Source organism: Sphaerodactylus townsendi, linkage group LG10 (assembly GCF_021028975.2).
Source record: "Sphaerodactylus townsendi isolate TG3544 linkage group LG10, MPM_Stown_v2.3, whole genome shotgun sequence".
Classification (NCBI taxonomy): Eukaryota; Metazoa; Chordata; class Lepidosauria; order Squamata; family Sphaerodactylidae; genus Sphaerodactylus; species Sphaerodactylus townsendi.
In genome coordinates this window covers 80,100,029-80,125,450 of record NC_059434.1, presented here as the reverse complement: position 1 = coordinate 80,125,450, position 25,422 = coordinate 80,100,029, and the positions used below count along the sequence as shown (strand labels likewise).

The following is a 25,422-nucleotide window of genomic DNA, read 5'->3' as shown; positions in this document are numbered from 1 at the left end:
AAACCCATAAATAAATAAATAAAATAAATTCCAAGTGGAGGGGGAGAGAGCTGGCACACAGCGCAACTGAACCAGAGTCCAGTTCAGAAGGCACTGGGCTGCAGTGTGGGCATCCTAGATAACAGGGAAATTTGGTCCTCCAGCCAAATATTAAGAGAGCTAATCTTCCTTTAAAAAAACGAAGTTCTTGTCCTTCAGGGGAGTACAATTCATCTTAGATGAGTCAAAAGCCAGGGAGTGTCCAGTGATTGATTAGCTTTAGGGTGAAATTGATGAAATCACAATTCTGGGGTATTGCAATTCAAACTAAGGTAAAGTGGTTCCCAGAAGTGGGGCAGGAAGGGGTGAGTTAGAATTAGCAAGGTAAGAATAGCTAGCAAGATACTTTGGCTCATTCCGCACATGCAGAATAATGCACTTTCAAACTGCTTTCAGTGCTCTTTGAAGCTGTGCGGAATGGCAAAATCCAGTTGCAAACAGTTGTGAAAGTGGTTTGAAAATGCATTATTTTGCGTGTGCGGAAGGGGCCTTTGATTGTATCAGGCTGGCTGGCATTCAGCCTGTCCGTTGTGAACGAGGGAGCAGCCGTACAGTTTTCCAGGGACTGTGGCTCTTTCCCAGAGCTTAGCCAGCATCATCCAGATAGCGATACTCAAGGCATAGAAGGGTGTAGCTGGCAGCTACACATTCCAATGTGAGACTGGAGGATTTGCCTAGGCAGGTTCCTTTCCGGTAGACACCACAGTACAGACTCAGGGAGATGGCATCCCTCTTGTCCTGTATTGCAAATGCATTTTTAGGGGGGGCGGGTGCACTGCTTCCTACCACAGGTATGTCTGGCCACCATCGGGCTAAAGTGTAGATAACTAGGGAAGGCAATGATACTCCAAAAACATAGTCTGCATTGTGATGTAATGTCTCCCCATGGGTCAGTAAAGACTCTGTGCTTGCACTGGGAACTACCTTTACCTTTAGATCTCCTGAGACCATTCCGCTTTCTCTAAATTCCCTCTTGCGCTTCTTCTTGAATGTAGCCAGAAAGGACTCTCTGTACTCACCCTGCTACACCTTTCCATCTACCAGAGAGAAATCCCTGACCTACCCGTTCCTGTACAGAGAGTCCTAAGAGAGAACACTGCCAGGAGGAGGTTGTCTGGGGAGCATAACTGGCACATGGGAGAATGAAAAACAGCCCAGTGTGGATCTTTGGTGCTCCTCAAACTGAAGCCTAATTAAGTGCCATTAAGTTTGAGAGTCAGCGTGGTGCAGTGGTTGAGAGCAGGTGGATTCTGATCTGGAAAACCGGGTTTGATTCCCCTCTCTTCTACCTGAGTGGCGGAGGCTTATCTGGGAAATCAGGTGAGTTTCCGTACTCCTACATTCCTGCTGGGTGACCTTGGGGTAGTCACAGTTCTGTCTGAACTCTCTCAGCCCCACCTACCTCACAAGGTGTCTGTTGTGGGGAGAGGAAGGGAAAGGAGCTTGTAAGCCACCTTGAGTCTCCTTAAGTTTCCCAGCTCTGCCACCTGAGCTGTGGAGGCTTATCTGGGGAATTCAGATTAGCCTGCGCACTCCCACACACGCCAGCTGGGTGACCTTGGGCTGGGTGACCTTGGGCTGGGTGACCTAGTCACAGCTTCCCGGAGCTCTCTCAGCCCCACCTACCTCACAGGGTGTTTGTTGTGAGGGTGGAAGGGCAAGGAGATTGTAAGGCCCTTTGAGACTCCTGCAGGAGAGAAAGGGGGGATATAAATCCAAACTCTTCTTCTTCTTCCTTACAGGAGAAAAAGGTGAGGTATAAATCCAAACTCCTCGTCCTCCTCCTCGTCCTCCTCGTCCTCCTCATCCTCCTCGTCCTCGTCCTCCTCGTCCTCGTCCTCCTCCTCCTCCTCCTCCTTCTTCTTCTTCCTCTTCTTCTTCCTCTTCTTCTTCTTCTTCTTCTTCTTCTTCTTCTTCTTCTTCTTCTTCTTCTTCTTCTTCTTCTTCTTCTTCTTCTTCTTCTTCTTCTTCTTCTTCTTCTTCTTCTTCTTCTTCTTCTTCTTCTTCTTCTTCTTCGTAACCAACACGTCGTGCTGTCTGTCCCCACACTGGCTCTCCATTGTAAAAATCTCTCTAGTAAAATCAGGGCCTGATCCAGCGAAGATTCAATATGTTCTATTTCCACCGAATTTTAAGTATATTCCTAATTTCTCCAAACTGAAATTGGCAGGGCTTCAAGATGCTTTCCTTTTGGACTGTGCAGAGATAGATGCCTTTGTTTGTTCGCTGCCAGGGGAGTGCTGTTGGAATCTGAGCTGCTGCTTCCTTTGAAACCTCAGCTCCTGCTTCCCAGTTATCTTGTCATCTATCTTCAGTGAAAGTTTTCAGAAAAAAGAGAAAGGGACGGAAAACGTAGCCTCTCCAGAGAGGCCTGGACATCAAGCCCAGTATGTCGGAGGCAACCTCATCAGGGCATTTCTTTCAAGACAGCCGTCATTTCCGTTATAATTTTCTAAATCACTGTAATGAGAATTAATTTGGCTTCCAGGATCCCTTACATTGTCCCTGCGTCTCAGACAAAAGGCTGCTTGTAAAACCTTTTGAAACTCCTGCAGTTCAAGGGAAGGTCAGGAGCCATTTGCCGATGGGTTGCTGCCTCCCCTTGCTGTAATTTCCACTCCTGTCTCGCTGGCTGGGCTGACAAACTGCCTTGGGAGTGGGGCAGCGCTGCGCACCTGGCACAGGTGGATGAACATGGCCAAGCGTCACAAGTCTGGCATGTCCGATTTCAGTGCTCTTGTTCTGTGTGTCCCCCATATTCAAAGCAAGGCCGGGGACCACCAGGTATAGGGCGCTGCTGGGATTTTGGAACGCTCTCCTTATAGAAACTTGCCTGGTTCGGAATCTGCTGTGTGTTAGGCAAGTGCAAAGGTGTTTGCAAAATTCCAAGCCTTTTGCTGAGTTATTTATCTGACTCAGTTTGATTTGACCCTGCTACTTCTATTGCCGGTTTTAATCTAGAGTGCTGCTATGCACATACGTCAATATGTACTATCAAGTCGCAGCCGACCTTTGGGGACCTCAGCAAAGAGCTTTCAAGGCAAGTGAGAAGCAGAGTTGACTTGCCTTTCTCTGCAGTCTCTGGCCATTCACTGAAGGCAGACTACGAGTGAACGTACCTTTAAGAACATTCACTGAATGTACCTTTAAGAACATAAGAACAAGCCAGCTGGATCAGACCAGAGTCCATCTAGTCCAGCTCTCTGCTACTCGCAGTGGCCCACCAGGTGCCTTTGGGAGCTCACATGCAGGAGGTGAAAGCAATGGCCTTCTGCGGCTGTTGCTCCCGAGCACCTGGACTGTTAAGGCATTTGCAATCTCAGATCAAAGAGGATCAAGATTGGTAGCCATAAATCAACTTCTCCTCCATAAATCTATCCAAGCCCCTTTTAAAGCTATCCAGGTGAGTGGCCATCACCACCTCCTGTGGCAGCATATTCCAAACACCAATCACACGTTGCGTGAAGAAGGGTTTCCTTTTATTAGTCCTCATTCTTCCCCCCAGTTTAAGTATTAAACTTTAAGTCAGTGCCACCTTTCCTTTGGATAAGATTCGTGGTTGTGCACACATTTCCCCCCCTACTGAACTCACTGTGCTGCAGATCAGAGAAGCTTAGCGGCTTCCAAAATCCCCAAATGTGCCTCTGTCCCTGAGCTCACTTCAGCTTTGCTCGCCCCTCTCCCTTCCCCCCTCCCCTTCCCCCCACCCACCCAATAGCAGTTCCTGCCACTCTATTATTTTTAAAAATTTATGGCCAAAAACAAACAAAAAAGGTGGCAGGCAATATGGGAAGTGGCAGGAAGCCGCTGGCTCGCCTAGGGATACCCCGTAGCAGGAGAATCCCCAGTTTAAACAGACAACTGCAGGAAAAACCCACTGCAAGGAATAGAGTTACGGGGTCAGTGCTGTATGCATGTACCAATCCTGCCATCCAAGTACCAACCCTACTTAGCTTCCAAGATCTGACCAGATCGAGCTATGCCTTTCTACCTTCTCTCCCAATACTCTGGTACCCCCTTTAAATTTCTGATACTATTCTTGCTGTTGTTATTTTTTACTTTAAATTTAGAGAACAATTTCTGTTATTTTTTTTAAAATCTCCTTAACTATCCTTTTTATTACCTCACTGCCATTTTTACTGGGGTTTTTTGCTATTATTTTAACTTAATTGTTTTAATGTTTTTCATGGATGCTGTATTAACTGCCTCGTACGTATTTTTATGGGGCACTAAATGGTTTAAAAATAACAATAGAAATAAATACGCAGAGACGGCCGCAGAGATTTCAGTGTGCTGAAGAAACCATGTAGGTAAAAATACAGCGTTGGATATCTTACAGCTTTCTTGGGTGGCAGTTACTTTGGCCACATGAATGCATGCCCAGTGAAGGCCAGGGGCGTACCGCCCAGGAGGACATATGGGATCAAATGTGCCCGGGCTGCGGCCATTTAGTCATGAGGGGGTGGAAAATCACCCCCACACCCCTCCTCTTTTTCCCTAGGTCCATACGCTGACTTCAAGACCTGATGCAGCAGTGGCGTAGGAGGTTAAGAGCTCGTGTATCTAATCTGGAGGAACCGGGTTTGATTCCCAGCTCTGCCGCCTGAGCTGTGGAGGCTTATCTGGGGAATTCAGATTAGCCTGTGCACTCCCACACACACCAGCTGGGTGACCTTGGGCTAGTCACAGCTTCTGGGAGCTCTCTCAGCCCCACCTACCTCACAGGGTGTTTGTTGTGAGGGGGGAAGGGTAAAGGAGATTGTAAGCCCCTTTGAGTTTCCTGCAGGAGAGAAAGGGGGGATATAAATCCAAACTCTTCTCTTCTTCTTCTTCTGATGCAAAAAAAAAGTTTTTTGGGGGCTGCATTTTCCCTAGATATGCCTCTGGTGACAGTTGAGTGTGGTATTGTGAATGGAGTGCTAGATTTGGCTCAGTGAGGTGTGACTTCAGATCCCTACTCAGCTGTGAAACACAGCAGGAGTTCACCTTGGACTAGTCTTCGTCCCAGTAGTATAATGATAATGGAATTATAGATGCAGCTAATCTGGATGTAGCTTGAATGTTTAAGTTCACAAAATATGTGGGCCCCAATTGAAATAACATTTGCATTATATATACAGTTTCCATTTTAAAATCTTCTTTGCAAAGTGGCGGATAAAAATCCAGATATTGGTGTATATCAGGGAGTGACCAAGCAGAGCGGCACTGTTGTGGCTTCTCGTTGACTGCGCAGTGGCAGCTTAGAATACGCTCAGCCACCAAATACCGGTAGCAGCAGAGCAGAAAACTGGTCTGCCGGCACCCGTTGGACCATGGATGATTTTTGCATAACAGATTCTGATTTGAGTCATTACAGAACAGCAGATGAAACTTTGTCTCGAGTGTGAAAACTTGCAGTTTACTTGTGAAGGTTCAGAGCTATGCGTTAGTTATCCTCAAAAGTTCCCAGATCCCTCAGAAGTTCCCAAATCACTCCCTTTGGGTCAGTTCAGGGCTAACTTCTGTTTTACACTTTGGAGTTCTTTGCCTATTATGCGCAATTGTCTGAATCAGAGGCGGAGCTTCCACGGGGCCGTCTGGGGACAAATGTCCCGGGCGGTCGCTGTTCACAGTAGTGTAGCACCAAGGGGATGGGGTGGTGGTGTGTGCCACACACTGGGCATACGCCCCTGCAGAGGCATGGCGGCAGAGGTGGAATCCAGCAGGTTCTCACAGGTTCCCGAGAGTAGGTTACTAATTATTTGTGTGTGCCGAGAGGGGGTTACTAATTGGTGATTTTGCCATGTGATTTTTGCCTTAGTTACGCCCCTCCTCCGCTCCTCAGCAGTAGCGCGCAGAACTTGAAGCAGTCTAGCAGGAGGTGCACCGGCGTGCGTGGCAGCCTGCGCCTGCGTGCATTCATTTCCCGCCCAGAGCTGATTCCCTGAAAACTGCTGTTAGGATTGCAGCATTATTTATTTATTTAAGCCACGGCTATCCTCCCACGGCTAGCCAAACAAAGAAGTTTTAAGTTCAAATGTTATAGATACACCCATTAAAATTAACTACATTTTAAATGATGGATATAAATTTTTAATTTTCATGTAGAATTATTAATTTTAAAATAATCTAAATTTAACTGTAAATTATAATTAAAATGATAAAACTTAGCTATAATGATAGTAATAAAGAGAAGAACAATCCATAAAAACTAATCTATTACATTTATATTCCTTCCTCTGAGCGTCTAGAAATGAGTGTCCTCGTGTACCAAGATGTCTAAAGGCTGTGGTGATTGTACTCTTTTAGCTTAAGCAGGACTCATTTGAAAACTGTCCAGCAGTTGTTGATTTGCTTTCCCTTGATCACTGTTCTTCATTCCCCCCTGGGCCCAGCCCCACCACACCAGGCTGGCGCTCTGGTGGCCAGAGAGCCAGCGTAGTGTCATGGTTAAGAGCAGGTGCACTCTAATCTGGAGAACCGGGTTTGATTCCCCACTCTGCCACTTGAGCTGTAGAGATTTATCTGATGGACCAGATTAGCTTGTGCACGCCAGCACACGCCAGCTGGGTGACCTTGGGCTAGTCACAGTTCTTCGGAGCTCTCTCAGTCCCACCTGAGGGGGAGGGAAAGGAGATTGTAAGCCCCTTTGAGTCTCCTTACAGGAGAGAAAGGGGGATATAAATCCAAACTCCTCCTCCTCCTCCTTCTCCTCCTCCTCCTCCTCCTGCTCCTCCTCCTCCTGCTCCTGCTCCTGCTCCTCCTCCTCCTTCTTCTTCTACTACTACTTCTACTTCTACTTCTACTTCTTCTACTTCTTCAGCTTGTCACCCTCTGTGCCAGCAGTGTGTCGCTGATCTCCAGGACATGGGAAGCATTTGCTTGAAGTGTCAAAATGGCTACCACTTGAGCAGCAGTGTCGTAGGAGGTTAAGAGCTCGTGTATCTAATCTGGAGGAACCGGGTTTGACTCCCAGCTCTGCCGCTTGAGTTGTGGAGGCTTATCTGGGGAATTCAGATTAGCCTGTACACTCCCACACACGCCAGCTGGGTGACCTTGGGCTAGTCACAGCTTCTCGGAGCTCTCTCAGCCCCACCCACCTCACAGGGTGTTTGTTGTGAGGGGGGAAGGGCAAGGAGATTGTCAGCCCCTTTGAGTCTCCTTACAGGAGAGAAAGGGGGGATATAAATCCAAACTCTTCTTCTTCTTCTTCTTCTTTAGATTGTCACCCTCTGTGCCAGCAGTGTGTCGCCGATCTCCAGGACATGGGAAGCATTTGCTTGAAGTGTCAAAATGGCCACCACTTGCTCCTGAAGGACCACTGTGTGCCCAGTTGCCCTGTGGGGCACTATGAAGACAATGGAGTGTGCAAAAGTGAGTACCAACTGAAGAACTGGGAGGAGCAAGCGCACCATCTAATCTCGTGACTGGTCATTCCATCAATGCATACCTTTGCTTGTGGATATGGGGGAGGAGGTGTTTTCCCCACGTGATCTTTGCAACAATCCTGCCAAGTGGTTTTAAGCAGAGAAAGAGCACGTGGCCTGTTTTCACCCAGTAACATCACTCAGTAATTTTCATGGCCAAACTACCTCACACTGCTTACAGTCCAACAAACTGTACTAGAGGTGTATCAAGGGAAAATATAGTTTTCCGCCCCTTACCTCCGTATGGGTGGCCACCCTCCCCCACCACGCCCAAACAACTTTTTTGGACCAGGTCATCACGAGGGGAAGGAGGAGGGGTGTGGGGGAACAATTTTTCACCCCCCACGTGACAAAATTGTTGCAGCCCAGGGACATTTGACCTCATATGTCCCCCTGGGCGGTACGGCCCTGCCAGCTACACACACCTGGTGTCTTGTTCAGGGTAGTCAGCTATTCCAAGCAACGAATGCCCACTCACTCCTAGACTTGCACCATCACTGTTCGGGGATTCAGTGGGGGACTCTGGCCATTTGCTACCAGATGGAACCAAGCTAAACACCTGCAGGGAATCAGCATTCTCTTCCGGGAGTCCACTCAAGCATTCACTTGAGTGACTAACCAGAAGAAGTCTTGAGGTTTGTTTTCTGCATCTTTAGATGACTGGGCCCATTCTGTCTTCTCCTCCAGGATGTCACCCTTCATGTAGAACCTGCAGCAATGGAGATCCTTCCTCCTGCATGGCGTGTGATTCCCACCTCGTTCTCTCTCACACCGGCATGTGCGTCTCAACCTGTCACCTGGGATATTACAGGGATGAGAACCAGCATTGCAAACGTACGTGTTTCCTCAATTGGCATCTGCTTCTTATTTGCCAAACATGACATTGTTCGAAGGGCTCATATACGTTTGCCCAAACAGGACAAACTGCAGCTCCATCGCCACTATGTCTTGAAATATGTCTTGGAGCCCAAAACTGAACACAGTACTTGGAGCAGCAGTGGTGTAGGAGGTTAAGAGCTCGGGTATCTAATCTGGAGGAACCGGGTTTGATTCCCAGCTCTGTCACCTGAGCTGTGGAGGCTTATCTGGGGAATTCAGATTAGCCTGTACACTCCCACACATGCCAGCTGGGTGACCTTGGGCTAGTCACAGCTTCTTGGAGCTCTCTCAGCCCCACCCACCTCACAGGGTGTTTGTTGTGAGGGGGGAAGGGCAAGGAGATTGTAAGCCCCTTTGAGTCTCCTGCAGGACAGAAAGGGGGGGATATAAATCCAAACTCCTCTTCTTCTTCTTCTTCTTCTTCTTCTTCTTCTTCTTCTTCTTCTTCTTCTTCTTCTTCTTCTTCTTCTTCTTCTTCTTCTTCTTCTTCTTCTTCTTCTTCTTCTTCTTCTTCTTCTTCTTCTTCTTCTTCTTCTTCTTCTTCTTCTTCTTCTTCTTCTAGGTGAGGTCTGACCAATGCAGAGTAGAGTGGTACAATTACTTCCCTTGATCTAGTGTAGTGTCTAGATTGAAGGAAGTAAATTGTACCATTCTACTCTGCATTGGTCAGACCTCTCCTAGAGTACTGTGTTCAGTTATGAACAACACAGTTCAAGAAGGATATTGACAAGCTGGAACATGTCCAGAGGAGAGCAACCAAAATGGTAAAAGGTCTGGAACCCATACCCTGCAAAGAGAGACTTGCGCCCTTTCCACACATGTGCGGAAACGCACCTCCGCCGGCATGAAGTATGCTGGTGGAGGCACAGGGACTGTTCACCTGCTAGCATGCGCGCAGCCCTGAATGCTCCTGCAGACAGAGAGGCGGTTCCGTGCGGAGCCGCCTCTCGGTGGTCCCCCTCCACTCACCGTCTCGTACAGCGTCCCTCTGGAGGTCGCAGGGCAGTGTGGGCGGGTCTCTGCAGACCTCCAGAGGGATGCTGCACAAGACGATGAGTGGAGCCAATGGGGAAAACAGCGGCTTCCAGGTGGTTTGGTTCGTGCCGCGCCGCGGGGAACACACTGTTTTTCGGAATAGCCGCTTCATGCCGCCTGGGGAAAGCCAGGACGGCGCTGCTGTGCAGCAGCAACGTGTCCTGTGCGAACGGTCTCTCAGGGACGGTGTTTTTGCCGTCCCTGGGACACTGTATTTGGCCCGTGTGGAAAGGGCCTTAGAGAGCTGGGGATATTTAGTCTGGAGAAGTGAAGATTAACGGGGGACATAATAGCTATGTTTAAATATTTGAAGGGGTGCCATGTCAAAGAGAAAGCAAGCTTGTTTTCTTCTGCCTCAGAGGCTAGGACACGGAGTAATGGATTCAAGGTGCAGGAAAAGAGTGTCCACCTAAACATTAGGAAGAACTTTCTGACTGTCAGGGCTGTTCGACAGTGGAATTCACTGCCTTGGAGAGTGGTGGAGCCTCTTTGGAGGTTTTCAAACAGAGGCTGGATAAACATATGTCGGGAGTACTTTGGTTGTATGTTCCTGCATTGCAGGGGGTTGGACTTGATGGCCTTTTGGCCTCTTCCAACCATTCTATGATTCTATGATTAAGCTAAAGTAGAACACAAATTTGACTCTTGGAAAAACAACCCTTCCCATTTAAGCGATAGTGGAATTACTGATTCATGTAATTCCCTTTTCCTTGGCTCTTACATCTGGGCCTTATACTATCGGATGTGATTCCCTTTTCCTTGGCTCTTACATTTGGGCCTTATACTATCGGATGGGACTCGCCGTTCCTCCCTTTGAGAAAGGATTTAATAATAGGCAGTCGGGCACCACTTATATTTATAATTATCAGTTTTATAGTTAGTCTTCCGCTACTTTTATAGGTTTTAACTAATTTATGATGGTTTTATGATTGTATTTTGTCACATGTTGTACACCGCCCGGAGCCCTTTGGGGATAGGGCGGTATAAAAGCCTAAAGGGAAAAAAATGTGGTGGATATACTCAGGACTGTGAGTTACGTGCTACAGGACTGTGAGTTACGTGCTACAGAAGCTTGTTCCATAATACATTTCAAAAACTAATCTATGAATGCTTTAACATTCCGCTGCCCACCCCAAGTCCCAGGGAAGGAGAAAGATGGATACCCAAATAAAGATGTGAGAATAGGCTTCAAAGGGACGAAATCTTCCTTAATTCAAGAATTTTGACAGAAGTGCATTGTGTAATGGACCAAGACGCGCATAATAGAAATGAATTCATTAAAATGGGCACTAAAAGGAAAGACTCATGTCAAGCAGTGTTAATAAGAAGGACGTTGCTGAGGCGCTTCTGTCTTAACCGGCTCCCAGTGTAAATTTTAGTTTGCCTTTTCCCTGTCCTTTTGAATAATGTGTCGCTGGTATGTTTTGAAGTTTGCAAATGTACCTCATCAGACGTCTAATTATTAGCTATTTCTTTGCTCTGTTAATCCGCGCATCTTCTTAGAATGTGTTGCAAATCTTAATTAATTAAGCCTCTTGACACCCCTCTGGAATTAATGAAATGAGGCAGATGCAGCCGCATAGAAAATGAGATAAATAAGAGGTTTTGGGCAGAGGATTGGGTAGCGGGGAGAGGGGGTATAATGTCAGCATTTCAGCGGATAACAACTTGTCTACTTTTCTGGAGGGACACTTTATGAGGAAGGGGATTCTTTGGAGAGTCGTGAGGTGGGCTCCCTGAACCATTTAACACAGTTTTGCTACTGTTAATACTTTTTAAATGTCCCAACTTCTCTCCCGAAGCCTGTTCAAACAGTTAGCGAAGGCATGTGGCATAGTTCTCCCGGGTCTCACTCTGTACCGCTTGAGAGTCTCTAAACAAAAAGGAGTCTTGTGTTACCTTAAAGACTAACAGGTATATTTGAGGTGTAAGCTGTCCTGGGCCTAGGGTTTTCAGCTCTGGGATGGGAAATTCATGGAGAGTTGTGAAATCCTAGAGGGAGGATAAATTTGGGACAGTGAGTTAAAAGGCCAGAATAGAAGAGAAGAGTTTGGATTTATATCCCCCCTTTCTCTCCTGCAGGAGACTCAAAGGGGCTTACAATCTCCTTTCCCTTCCCCCCTCACAACAAACACCCTGTGAGGTAGGTGGGGCTGAGAGAGCTCCGAGAAGCTGTGACCATCCCAAGGTCACCCAGCTGGCGTGTGTGGGAGTGCACAGGCTAATCTGAATTCCCCAGATAAGCCTCCACAGCTCAGGCGGCAGAGCTGGGAATCAAACCCGGTTCCTCCAGATTAGATACATGAGCTCTTAACCTCCTACGCCACTGCTGCTCCCTAGTAGTAGTGACTGTCTTCTCCCTAGAATAGTAGTGACTGTCTTCCTAGAACAGTAGTGACTCCCTAGTAATAGTTACTGTCTTCTTCCTAGAATAGTAGTGACTGTCTTCCTAGAACAGTAGTGACTCCCTAGTAATAGTGACTGTCTTCTTCCTAGTAGTGACTGTCTTCCTAGAATAGTAGTGACTCCCTAGTAGTAGTGACTGTCTTCTTCCTAGAATAGTAGTGACTGTCTTCCTAGAACAGTAGTGACTCCCTAGTAGTAGTGACTGTCTTCTTCCTAGAATAGTAGTGACTGTCTTCCTAGAATAGTGGTGACTCCCTAGTAGTAGTGACTGTCTTCTTCCTAGAATAGTAGTGACTGTCTTCCTAGAATAGTAGTGACTCCCTAGTAGTAGTGACTGTCTTCTTCCTAGAATAGTAGTGACTGTCTTCCTAGAATAGTGGTGACTCCCTAGTAGTAGTGACTGTCTTCTTCCTAGAATAGTAGTGATTGTCTTCTTCTCTCTCTTTCCAGCTTGCAGCCATTCGTGCCTGAGCTGTGATTCAGGAGCCGCTTGTACCTCCTGCAGAGACTCATCCAAAGTCTTGCTGTTTGGTGAATGCCAGTACGACAGCTGCGCTCCTCAGTATTACCTGGATTTCTCTTCCAAGACCTGCAAAGGTAAAAACAGATATCCAGATGTGCTCACGCCAGATCATGACAATAAGTAGCCTGGCTTATGTAGCTATAAGACGTCTCTTTCATGCTCTTTCCATGCACATACCTCTGTTTTCCCCTCCTTGGACTTTCCAGCATATTATCTGCTTCAATGGGAATCAAGATTATTATGATTCTTTTCCTTGCATATGAGCCTGACTGAAGTCCCTTCCGCACGTGCAGAATAATGCACTTTCAATCCACTGTCAATGCACTTTGCAGCTGGAATTTTACTGTGTGGAATAGCAAAACCCACTTGCAAACAATTGTGAAGGCGGATGGAAAGTGCATTATTCTGCACGTGCGGAAGGGGCCTGTCACAAGTCTCTTCCAAGGCTCGGTCTGAAATGTCTTCGGACATGTAGCAATGTAGAAATGTAGTAGCTGCCTGATACGGTTTCATTTGCTTAGACCAGGGGTTTTCAAACTATGGCCCTCCAGATGTTCATGAACTACAATTCCCATCAGCCCCTGCCAGCATGGCCAAGTGGTAGGACTCATGGGAATTGTAGTCTATGAACATCTGGAGGGCCATAGTTTGAAGACCCCTGGCTTAGACTATCAGTTGCTCTCCAGGGCCTCAGGAAAAGGCCTGTTACCTGAGCCTGCCTGGGATTGAAACTGGGGCCTTCTGCATGCCCAGCGAATGTTCTTCCAGTGAACCACGGCTGCCCCTTCTGCCAGTGACTCTGCTGAAGGATAAATGAGCTTAGCTTTGCCGCCTTTAGACAAGAGCCAGCGTCAGGTGGTGGTTAAGGGCAGTGGGCTCTGGCTCCTTCCGCACATGCAGAATAATGCACTTTCAATCCCTTTTCAATGCACTTTGCAGCTGGATTTTACTGTGCGGAATAGCAAAACCCACTTGCAAACAGTTGTGAAAGCGGATTGAAAGTGCATTATTCTGCATGTGCGGAAGGGGCCTCTGGAGAACTGCGTCTGATTCCCCCACTTGTCCACATGAGTGGCAAATCTGGTGAACTGGATTTGTTTCCCTTCTTCTACTCACAAAGTCTGCTGGGTGACCCTGGGCTAGCAACAGTTCTCTCAGAACTCCCTCAGGCCCACCTACCTCACAAGGTGTCTCTTGTGGGGAGAGGAAAGGAAGGAGTTTGTGAGCCCCTTTGAGACTCCGTACAGGAGTCTTCATACAAATCCTGATCTTTTCCCTATGAACTCGGGGCCACCTAATCTCATCAGGTTTCGGAAGATAAGCAGGGGGACAGAATGGAGACACTCTAGTGCCATGGTGGCGAACCTTTGGCACTCCAGATGTTATGGACTACAATTCCCATCAGCCCCTGCCAGCATGGCCAATTGGGGCTGATGGGAATTGTAGTCCATAACATCTGGAGTGCCAAAGGTTCGCCACCACGGCTCTAGTGCATAGGTGTCAAACTCAAGCCCTCCAGATGTTCATGGACTACCATTCCCAGCAGCCCCTGCTAGCATGGCCAATTGGCCCTGCTGGCATGGGCTGATGGGAATCGTAGTTCATGAACACTTGGAGGACCTGACACTTAAGGACCGTGGCCCAGCTTGGTGCCATGCCGCATCTGGCACACTGTTGGTACTAACCCTCAGCCTTGTTCATAATAGGACTGTCTTTTCCAATAACTCTTACATGCCCATCCCAAGAGACGCCCGCCGGCTGCCTAACATAGTGGGCTAGATGAAGACTGTCTCCTTGTCCCTATTAACTTTGCTCCTCATCTTTCCGGAAATTCATTTTGACGGCGGGAGCAAAGTCACCTTCATCATCAATTCGGCCAGCTTAATTAGCAGCGCTTGTGGGAAGTCCCAGCAGTCTCGGTGCATGGAAGATAACAGGTTTATGATTTTACCGTGGCAGAACAGACTGGCGAGCGATGGGTATTCACGCTCAGTGTTAGCAGACAGTGGTCACAGGCTCCTTTGAGGAGACTGTCTGTGTTGATAGCTCATCTGGACTTGAAAAGCACCAGCCCGTGCCCGTGTTTAACATAACTGGGAAATGTTGAACCCCAGAGAAGAATTCCTGTTATTCTAAGAGGATCTCCCCTCAGGCTGCTTCTCTTCTTGGGCTGCCTCACATCTGTTCCGCTGTTTTTTCTTTGCCCTTCAACCCATCTGCAGTCAGTAGGACGTACGGTGTGTGTTAAAACAGACAGTGTCTCCATTGCCATTTTTTTTAAAATCCATGTTTTAGAGTGTGACTGGAGTTGCAACGCCTGCAGCGGTCCCCGGAGCACTGACTGCTTGCAATGCATGGAGGGATACATTCTCCACGGTGGCGTCTGCGTGGAACACTGCCCCTCAGCCTTCTACCAGGAATCGGATGCGTGCCAAAGTAAGCCTCTTCCCAAATACTGTTTGGCTCTTCCCAAATACTGTTAGTGTTACTGCTAGTATCCCGAATACTTCGAGACTGCATCACCCCATATGTCCCTGCACAGCCTCTCTGTTCGGTTGAGGCCAATTTACTGGTGGTCCCTGGCCCCTCAATGATGTGGCTGGCCTCCACACGGGCCAGAGCCTTTATGGCTCTGGCCCCGGCCTGGTGGAACACTCTTCCTCCAGCTGTCCGGGCCCTGCGGGATCTTGGTGAGTTCCGCAGGGCCTGTAAGACAGAGTTGTTCCCCCGGGCCTTTGGAGGGACCAGCCACTGAAGGTGCCCCCCCCCTCTCTTTTGGCTCTTTACATCTGGGCCCTTCCTCATCTAATGGGACTTGCCGTCCCTCCCTCTTGGGGAGGTTTTTAAATATGGGGTTTTGTGGGACGCCTCTTACTGTTCTTATTGCTGTTTTTAAAGGTTTTAGCAATTATATTTAAAACTGTGCTGAGATTTTATGTTGTACACCGCCCGGAGCCCCTTGGGGATGGGGCGGTATGAAAATATAAATAAATACATACATACATACATACATACATACATACATACATACATACATACATACATACATACATACATACATACATACATAAATAAATAGTGCGCAGCGCTACGTGACTTACTTTCTCCTCAAAGGACACAATTTAGAACTTACCAGTAGTGCTGTTGAAGGATACTCACAGATACTTCATTTGATGGATGATGCAGGGCCCCGGCCATTTAGTCACGTGGGGAACGGAAAATAATCCCCCGTAACCCCCCCCCCCATTGGTCCATAAACTGACTTCAAGATCTGGTGCAAAAAAATTGTTCGGTCATGGGGGGAGGGGAGGGTGGCCACCCATACGGGGAAGGGGGGCGGGGCAGAAAACTCAGATTTTGCACCGGGCTACATTTTCCCTAGATACGCCTCTGATGGTGCCCCATGGGGCAGGTTGTTCTTCCACTTGGGTAAGATTTCTTTTGGCCCTGCGTGTGTGTGGGACTGATAGGGCACATGGTCGCTCTCTGAAGCAGACAGACACATGAACACACTTATACTGATTCAGGTCATTGGTTCATCAAAGTCAGTATTGTCGACTCAGACTGGCAGCTGCTCAGCAGGTTCTCCAACTGAGATCTTTCATATGTCCTCCAACCTGACCCTTACTGGAGATACCGGGGATTGAACCTGGGACGAACTGCATGCAAAGCCATCTCCTGATCCATCCATGCTCTTCACATGTTCTCTTGTTGGTCTTTCCTCGTCTTCTCATTGATGACCGCAATGTGCTTGGCCATTGGGTCTGCTCTTCACTCACCTTAAGATAGTGATGAAGTGGGGGACTGTCAACAAATATTTACTAGTCTTCAGGTATGCCACATGGTGCCCTGACCACTTCTTGAGGTTATAATGGTAGATTATGGTTGTCGAAGGCTTTCACGGCCAGATTCAACTGGTTGTGGTGGGTTTTCTGGGCTGTGTGGCCGTGGTCTGGTAGATCTTGTTCCTAATGTTTCGCCTGCATCTGTGGCTGGCATCTTCAAGGTGTATCACAGAGACACAGTGTGGAACAGACGTCTCTCTGTGATACACCTCTGAAGATGACAGCCACAGATGCAGGCGAAACATTAGGAACAAGATCTACCAGACCATGGTCACACAGCCTGGAAAACCCACCAGTAGATTATGGTGTAACCATAAAGACCAGAGGCTATAATCACAGAGGAGAACCAAGCCCTACAACTGAGGTCCCCAGTGTGGCCTGCTTGGTACTTGCTGATACTTTTCTTGGTGCCCACAAAGTGTTTTGAGAAAGCGCGTACAGCCAAGTGGAGCCCTTATTCAGCAGAGCTTCTGACTGGCCAGTTGATGTAGTTTGTCCTATGCAGATTAAAATAACATTGGCTACCAATCTTGATCCTCCTTGATCTGAGGTTGCAAATGCCTTAGCAGACCACGTGCTCAGGAGCAGCAGCAGCAGCAGAAGGCCATTACTTTCACCTCCTGCATGTGAGCTCCCAAAGGCACCTGGTGGGCCACTGCGAGTAGCAGAGTGCTGGACTAGATGGACTCTGGTCTGATCCAGCAGGCTCTTTCTTATGTTCTTTTTTTACATAAGCCTTTATTGGCATCTTATGTTCTTATGTTCACTGGTAACAGCCACTACAGTATTTGTTTTATTCTCTCTAGCCCTTCTTTCCCAGTGTATTTTTTTAAATAACCCTTTTTCTCGCCTGCACTTTGTGCAGGCTTCTAATTGCCTTCCAACCTCCAGCTATTTGACTCTGAGGATAGAATGAGAGGGTCCTTGAGCTTCCTTGAGGAAGGGTGGCAGGGAAATACCATGCAGCATCATGAATTTATGTATGTTTTGGCCAAGGAGAATTGATTTCTTTGTCTTCTGGATGTCCTTTTTTCCCCCAGGTTGTGATGTCCACTGCCTCCAGTGCCGTGGCCCCAGCGAATGCAATTACTGCAAATCCCCGTATCTTCTGTTGGATTCACAGTGTGTTACGGAATGTGGAAATCCTTACTACGCAGACCACAAAGAGAAAAAATGCACAGGTGAATCTCGCACATGCGTTTTGATCCAAAGAAGAAAGAAGGATTTCACATTTTGCGGTGGAAAATTCAGAAAGTAGCATTGACATGAGAGGGTTACAGATGGAGTTACCCACTAATGAGACATGGTTTTTTTTCAAAATGAGGGGAGTCTTTGAAAACTGCCACTTTCTCACCCGCAAATTGCGACTGGTCCAAAGGCATCAGCATAATAGAATTTTATACATTTATAGGATTAGAGTTAGAAAACTGAATAGAGAGGCCTTATTTCCTAAAAACTAGAGAACTAAAGAATGCCTCTAGTGCAGTGATGGCAAACCTATGGCACGGGTGCCAGAGGTGGCACTCAGAGCCCTCTCTGTGGGCACGCGTACACAGAGTTCATCGGGGGGGGGGCGGAAAATCACCCCCCCACACACACACCCACACAGACTGACCTGGGCCACTGAGTACAACGTGCGCGCACCGCGGTGAGCAGGGGGGACTCGGCTGGCGGGCCTGGTGCCTGTGCTCCAGGTGGCTGCTGCCCGAGGGGGTGTGTGCAGAGGAGACAGAGATGCTAGAGAGGCACAGAGTGGTGCGCCTGGGACTTGCTGGGGGCTAGAGCAGGCTGGCCCCTGCTCGAGCTGGTGGGGTGGAGGAAGAGGGATCCAACCGGTTTTTTTTTAAACTAAAACCTCAGTATTCAGGTTAAATTGCCGGGTTGGCACTTTGCGATAAATAAGTGGGGTTTGGGTTGCAATTTGGGCACTCGGTCTCAAAAAGGTTCACCATCACTGAAATAGTGGTTCTCCTTTCAAGAGCTATCCTTTTCCTTCTCATGCTAGCTTGCCCTGAAAAATGCCTGGAGTGTGATGGACCCAGCCATTGTCGAGTGTGTGAAGCCACCACGTTTCTGCAAGAAGGACTGTGTGTTTCTGACTGCAGCCAGGGTTTCTACGGCCATCCTCAGAAGGGAGAGTGTGAAGGTAAGTGTCTTCCAGAGGCCTGCACACCTAGGCATTGGCAGTGGAGATTTCCCTTGGGAGTTTTATTTGTGTTTGCCTGCCATCACACTTTGCGGTTGCTGCAATTCACTCTGCATTCCCAGAGTCCTTTTTGGAAAAAGAACGGATAATTGCTATAGTGTACCAATAACTGATTGTAAAAGAAAAGTAGTTCTCCAGTGGCATGACAGGGAAATGGGAAGTTGCAAGGAGTTAATAGACAAGATTAGCCTGAAGCCATCGGAATTTGGAAGCTAAGCAGCGTTGGTACTTAGGTGGGAGAGCACCGAGGAAGAGGGGCTGATATGCAGAGGAAGGCAATATCAAAGCATCTCAGCATGGTGTAGTGGTTAAGAGCAGGTGGATTCTAATCTGGAGAACCAGGTTTGATTCCCTACTCCTCCACTGAATGGCAGAGGCTTATCTAGTGAACCAGATATGTTTCCGCACTCCTACATTCCTGCTGGGTGACCTTGGGCTAGTCATACTTCTCTCAAAACACTCTCAGCTGCACCTACCTCACAAGGTGTCTGTTGTGGGGAGAGGAAGGGAAAGGAGCTTTTAGGCCACCTTGAGTCTCCTTACAGGAGAGAAAGGGGGGATATAAATCCAAAACTCTCTTCTCTTCTTCTTTTGCCCCTTGTGCCCCTGGGCTGAGCCCTGGGATCCTGACACTTAGGCTCTTGATGGAAGTTTGCACCCTTATAATAATCGGGCATTATTTCTTTTGCTTTGTTCCAGTTATCATGCGTCCACCTATGCTCAGTGCGAACGGCTCACTCCAAGTGGGGATCGGTGGGGTGAAGCCGCTCGGCGTTTCCTTTGTGGATATTCAAGGCCTTGATGGGCGGAGAGAAGACCTACTGTTTCGAGTGGCTCGTTCTCCCACCAATGGCAGGCTGCTGACTGTGGCGAGTGGGCGGGAGGCAGTGTTGAACCAAGGCGACAATTTCACCTGGGATGATGTGAAGCAGCAACATGTTCTCTTTGCGCACGATAAGGAGAAATCCAGGTGATGCTGGGTCATTTTTCTCCTCTGGCTGTTAATACAAGGGGGTTGGTGGAGGGCGCTTTCAGACAGGACAGAATTGGGCTGAATTCTTTGCCATCTCTCCTTGATGGGTATGAAACCATTCATTGATTTAACTCTGTCCAAGGAAATTGTTCCCTGTATTGTCAAAGGCTTTCACGGCCAGATTCAACTGGTTGTGGTGGGTTTTCCGGGCTGTGTGGCCGTGGTCTGGTGGATCTTGTTCCTAACGTTTCGCCTGCATCTGTGACTGGCATCTTCAGAGGTGTATCACAGAGGAAAGTCTTTGTTCAGTGTGTAACAGTGGGAACAGCTTTAAAAGGGGCTTGGACAGATTTATGGAGGAGAAGTCGATTTATGGCTACCAATCTTGATCCTCCTTGATCTGAGATTGCAAATGCCTTAGCAGACCAGGTGATCGGGAGCAACAGCCGCAGAAGGCCATTGCGTTCACATCCTACATGTGAGCTCCCAAAGGCACCTGGTGGGCCACTGCGAGTAGCAGAGAGCTGGACTAGATGGACTCTGGTCTGATCCAGCTGGCTTGTTCTTATGTTCTTAACAGTGTGTAACAGTGGGAAATTGTTCTCCATTTTTTTCTGATGCGTTCGGAGAAGCCTGGAGAGATTAGAGTGTAAAGCTTGGAGTCTACACCAGCAGCTCAAGAGTATAAATTGGCGTATTGTTGAAGGCTTTCACAGCCAGAATCACTGGGGTGTTGTGGGGTTTCCGGGCTGTATGGCTGTGTTCCAGTAGCATTCTCTCCTGACGTTTCGCCTGCATCTCTGGCTGGCATCTTCAGAGGATCTGATAGTAGTAAAGCAAGTGGAGTATAAATACCTGTGGAATGTCCAGGGTGGGAGAAAGAACCATTTGCATTGGTTAACAAGTATAAAGGGTGCAGTTAGCAAGTGTGATTTGTATGCGTTGAGGGAAATCCACCCATTTTAGCATATGTAAGTAACAATGAAGTTGCATAATCAATTAGTGTGGGCATCTGCATAGCAGTGCCTGGCAGTTGGTAGGAGAGAGGGTTGTGTATTGGGTAGAAGAAGAATTTTTAAAAATTAAGAAGAATTTATTTATTTACTGTTTGGATTTGTAGACCGTCCCATGCCCGAAGGGCTCTGGGCGGTGCACAACAATATCCACATGTGTACAATATATCATAACAATCAGTGCATTTACTAAAACCAATAAAAATCCATTAAAAACAGCGGTCAGTGCAAAAGTATCAGGCGTCCCAAAACCCAATTTATTTAGAGGCCTCCCTAAAAGAAAAACAAGGGCTCAGCTACTCACCGGAAGTTCTGACCATAGAATTCCTGGTGATGCTTAGAGCTATCCAGAAGTGACAAGGGTAGCTCTCGTAATTGCCAGAATCTCTATCATAAGACATCGCTTCTGGGGAAACCCTAAAGAAGACTGCTTGGGCAGTGGTGGACAGTGGGAATTCAGAGTAGGGAATTCCCCACCCTGACAGGAGGAATGGCATCACTTCATAGATGTTGTATGTAGAGTGTTACTACTCAACATACAATCAGGGCTGAGTCTGTGCCGAAATTTTGCAATTACATCTCAGAGGTTCAGAAACAGGTACCTGATACAATATTCCCTATTCTCAGAATCTCAGTTTTCATTACATATATTTTTTTTAAGTTTTTGAAGTTAAGTCTTTGAAGTTCAATTTGCAAGAATGGTTTTTTAAGTTAAGTTTGCAAGAATGGTGAAAGGCTTTAAAGTCATGATGTGAACATGCCATTGTTAGACAGGACAAGAAAGTTTTACCCCCCCCCCCCCCGGCTGTCTATTACAATCTGTGATAAAACAGTTTTGCCGGGCTTTTGAAGCACTACATATAATACCGTGTTTCCCCGAAAATAAGACAGTGTCTTATATTAATTTTTGCTCCCAAAGATGCGCTATGTCTTATTTTCAGGGGATGTCTTATTTTTCTGTGTTCTGTTCATCGGGCATGCTTCCAAACAAAAACTTTGCCATGTCTTACTTTCGGGGGATGCCTTATATTTCGCACTTCAGCAAAACCTCGACTACGTCTTATTTTCTGGGGATGTCTTATATTCGGGGAAACAGGGTATGCCGTTGCTCTGTGCATTCCTGCTCTATGTATATCTGTATTCCGGTTGTTTGGTGCTTGACATCCATTTATATAATTTTGTTTGGGGGGATTTGGGTATAGGAATGGTCATTTTTCCTTGCAAGTCGGCATTCAGCAATACTTTTCCGAGCCTGAAGTATTCATCGTTCAAGCACTCTCGACACAGGTAAATGGAAGACAGTTACCCATTTTGTATGTTTTCCCAAGCCTAAATAGAAAATATGTATTTTTAGCTTATATTCAGTGCCAATTATTGGCCATTACAGGTTTTACTTCCCCCTACATCAAACTTTCTAGGCAATTATTTTCTTTTTTTCCCTTTTTCATATGAAATAATTGGCAAGTTCTTTTAAATAGTGACATAGAGACAGGTTAATCACAGTACAGAGAGAGTATTTTCCTCACTCGCATTTTACTTGCTTACAAGTTCTGTTTCTTTAGGGAGGGCTCCCTGTTCTGCATATATTTTGTTCCCTCTAGTGGTTGATTCGATATTATACAGGTTTACATGCAGCATAAAACCCTGCAGTTTAAATGTGTAGGAAGTTATGCCAGACATGAATCGGTGTAATATTGAGTTAAACACTAGAGGGAGCAAACACATGTGGAAGTAACCCCCACCCATGAAACAGGAACTTGCAAGAAAAATGAAAATGCAGAAAAGCCTGTACTTGTGCATCGCTCTCTATTCCCCTTCATTTCTCCCCTCCCTTCAAAATTATCAGATCAGTTCTAAGCACATCAGAGAGACACAGTGGAGATTAGCTAGCCCCACTGTCCAGTCCGGCACATTGTAGGGTCAGGGGAAGAGTTCAGCTGCCAATCACCTTCCTGCCCAGGCTTAACCCCTGTTATGTTAAGAAGTCCAAGATGAATGAAGATTAAAACACCAGCACTTTATTCATTGTATTACTCCGTAACAACTGAACAGCAAATGCCTACAGCTGCACTAATTAAATACAGACCGCTGACTGTCAATTACAGCTCAGCTACGGCAGCTGCTATGAGTCAATACACTACAACCCCCATGATGGATCCAAAAACTCCTGGGAGCATCCATTTTGTGGGGAGCAGTGTCTTGCTTCTTACACGAAGGTGACCAGACATCCTGCTTTTGGCAGGACAGTCCCGCTTTACACCAATCTGTCCCGCATCCCACGGGGTTTAGTACCTGTCCTGATTTTGCCTTCTGGGGTGCTCCTGGTTCCCGTCCTGTCACAGGGTAGGAATCCAGGGAGCGCCCCAAAAGGCAGTGCGCTCCTGTGGCCGTGCGCGCACCCACCCCCGTCCCGGTTTTAAAAGGTGACAATCTGGTCACCTTATCTTACACCAGTCTTTGGCCTCCAAGCCACCCCTGGGTGGGAAGAAAGATCCGACTGCTTGTAGCTTCTAGTCCTCATGATGTTCAAGACCTTGAAAAAACACTGGCTCTATGTTCTCCGCAACCACAAGACTTCTAGTGCCTCCGGAGTGGGGTTGCAGTGCCCTTTGGGCTGCCGTGCCCTTTACTCTCTCTGTCTAACAGCTAGCTTCATTCTTCTTGGACTCCCCTGTGCACTATTTCCCTTCCCTCCCTCCCCCCAGCTCCTGATCTGTGCTTCTAAACTGAGCCTCGTCCTTGCGCTTCAAGAGATGAGTGCTCAGTTTCTAGGCAATTGTTCGCAATCATCACCGCATGAGTCTGCTGTAATATGTTATTTCTGATACGCTCGGAGAATTGCTGGCCTGCTGTTTAAAGCGAGTCCTTGAACTGCTGACTCTCCCCACAGAACTGGAAAGCCCAATCCATCAAACTTTGCAAGGAGCTGCTCAGGAAGAATGCTTTGACCATTTCTTATGTGGCAGCCCCTCCTCAATTTCGAAGCCTGGAGCTTTGGGGAGTTGGGATGAGGAGAGGGGAGACGAGGGTGGACAAAGGTCCAGTGACCCATGACAAGCTGTTAGGCCTGTGAAGTGGGTCCAGTAATGGGATCTATTTTTACAAATGTAGAGCTGAGTTTAAGAGTGGGGTTGCCACTCCCCAGGTGGGGCCTGGAGATCTCTTAGAATTACAAATGATCTCCAGATTACACTGATCAGCTTCCTTGGAGATTGGAATCTATGACATTACACTCCACTGAGGTCCTCCGCTTCTCAGTCATTACCCCGGGTTCTACGCTCAAATTTCCACAATGTTTGCAGCAGTGGCGTAGGGGGTTAAGAGCTCGTGTATCTAATCTGGAGGAACCGGGTTTGATTCCCCGCTCTGCCTCCTGAGCTGTGGAGGCTTATCTGGGGAATTCAGATTAGCCTGTGCACTCCCACACACGCCAGCTGGGTGACATTGGGCTAGTCACAGCTTCTCGGAGCTCTCTCAGCCCCACCTACCTCACAGGGTGTTTGTTGTGAGTGGGGAAGGGCAAGGAGATTGTAAGCCCCTTTGAGTCTCCTGTAGGAGAGAAAGGGGGGGATATAAATCCAAACTCTTCTTCTTCTTCTTCTAAAACGTTTGTAAATAAATCAGGTAATATGAGGCTTTTCTGCATGCATTTTTCCCTGTCAGGTACAGCCTGTACTTCTTTGATTTACTCCCTGATTTCCACACGCATTTTTTGCGCTTTTAATTTTCACTTCAGCTTTTTTGTATTCCTCCCTCTGTTTTTCAGCTCCTTCGAGACCACTTTTACCTCAGTATTTTTCTGGAAGCCAATTTTGAGTTGGCTTTCTTCCCCCAATGCATAATATTTCTATCGATTTTCTTTGTCCCGCCCACCTCCAGCCCACTTTTCGGTGATTAGATTGTTGTCGTCATTAAACAACTTCCTCGTACCCCTACACGAATGATTTCAATTGAAAAGAAAAACACCCTGGCTGTAAAATAGTGATATAGCACTGTAGTGTTCCAATGATAGTTTAAGCAGGCTTTTAACATTCTCAGCTTGCATATTTGTTTTAAAAAGACTCTCTATTCCCGTCCTTTGGAAGAGATGCCCTTTCCCTTATATCTCTAGGAGTCTAGGGACATAACATTTTAAAAAGATGGAATCTGGGAATTCAAAGAATCTACTTAAACTATTGTCACTGCACTACAGTGGTATATCACTATTTTAGGACTTTTTTTTTTTTAAATAAGGAGGGGCTCTGATGTCACCAATAATGATGTCAATGGCAGCAACTTCCTCCCTGGAAAATCCTCATTATTTAAGCCATGTGCAGAAGAAAGCAAATTTCACAACTGTAAAAATGCGTGGGGGGGCGGGGGTGAGGGGGGGTACTGACATGGGCAAGAACCCTGCCTGGAATGATTCCAGCGCTCGTGAATTGTCTCCTCCTAAAATCAGGAGTAAAACCATTGTAAGGAAAAGGTCACACATAGCCATATCAAAAACCAAGGAACTGAAGGCTTTTTTTTCGTATTTTAGGCTCCCCGTGTGCTAAAGAACGAAGCTCTCATTCTTGGCAGAGGGGAAACTGGAACCATAAACAACCATTTGCTTGACATTTGGGATGACGACAATCCTGAGGACATGACGGTGTCCATTCTGGATCTTCCACGTCACGGCCGGCTAGTCAGACTTCCAAAGACCGCATTGTCTGTGATGAGCACGTTCAAGCTTGATGACCTTGTAAAAGGATTGTTACGTTATGTCCATGATGGATCCAGGAGTTCAGGAGACTTGGCCGTTCTCCAAGCAAATGATGGGTACCATTCCCAGAACATACTCTTCCAAATCAGGATTGTTCCAAAGGTATGTTTTTGACTGTTTTCAGTGCTGTCTTATGTCAGAACAATTGTTTCCAGGGTTCTTGCTAGTTGTCTGCAGTTGCTTTGAGCAATGGCATGAGGAAAAATAAATTGCAATGGCTGTATCCCTACGTCGTTTCCAGAGGAAACCGAGACATGATGTGGGGTAACTCTAGGAATTGCTCGTAACTCTATGGTAAAACCATAGAGCTTCTTATAATTCCTAGAGCTATCCTGCGTTACCTCAGGATT

General features: G+C 47.1%; 1 protein-coding gene across 1 annotated transcript in view; it reads left to right on the top strand.

Moving 5' to 3' along the window:
• FRAS1 (Fraser extracellular matrix complex subunit 1) overlaps positions 1 to 25,422 on the top strand; it is a 200,981-nt gene that overhangs the window by 67,640 nt on the left and 107,919 nt on the right. The window contains exons 14-22 of the mRNA XM_048509698.1: positions 7,240 to 7,392; positions 8,133 to 8,279; positions 12,216 to 12,362; positions 14,584 to 14,724; positions 17,174 to 17,314; positions 18,139 to 18,279; positions 19,039 to 19,309; positions 21,528 to 21,612; positions 24,848 to 25,174. Coding sequence (XP_048365655.1) covers positions 7,240 to 7,392; positions 8,133 to 8,279; positions 12,216 to 12,362; positions 14,584 to 14,724; positions 17,174 to 17,314; positions 18,139 to 18,279; positions 19,039 to 19,309; positions 21,528 to 21,612; positions 24,848 to 25,174 — 1,553 coding nt within the window. The remainder of the gene's footprint in view (positions 1 to 7,239; positions 7,393 to 8,132; positions 8,280 to 12,215; positions 12,363 to 14,583; positions 14,725 to 17,173; positions 17,315 to 18,138; positions 18,280 to 19,038; positions 19,310 to 21,527; positions 21,613 to 24,847; positions 25,175 to 25,422) is intronic.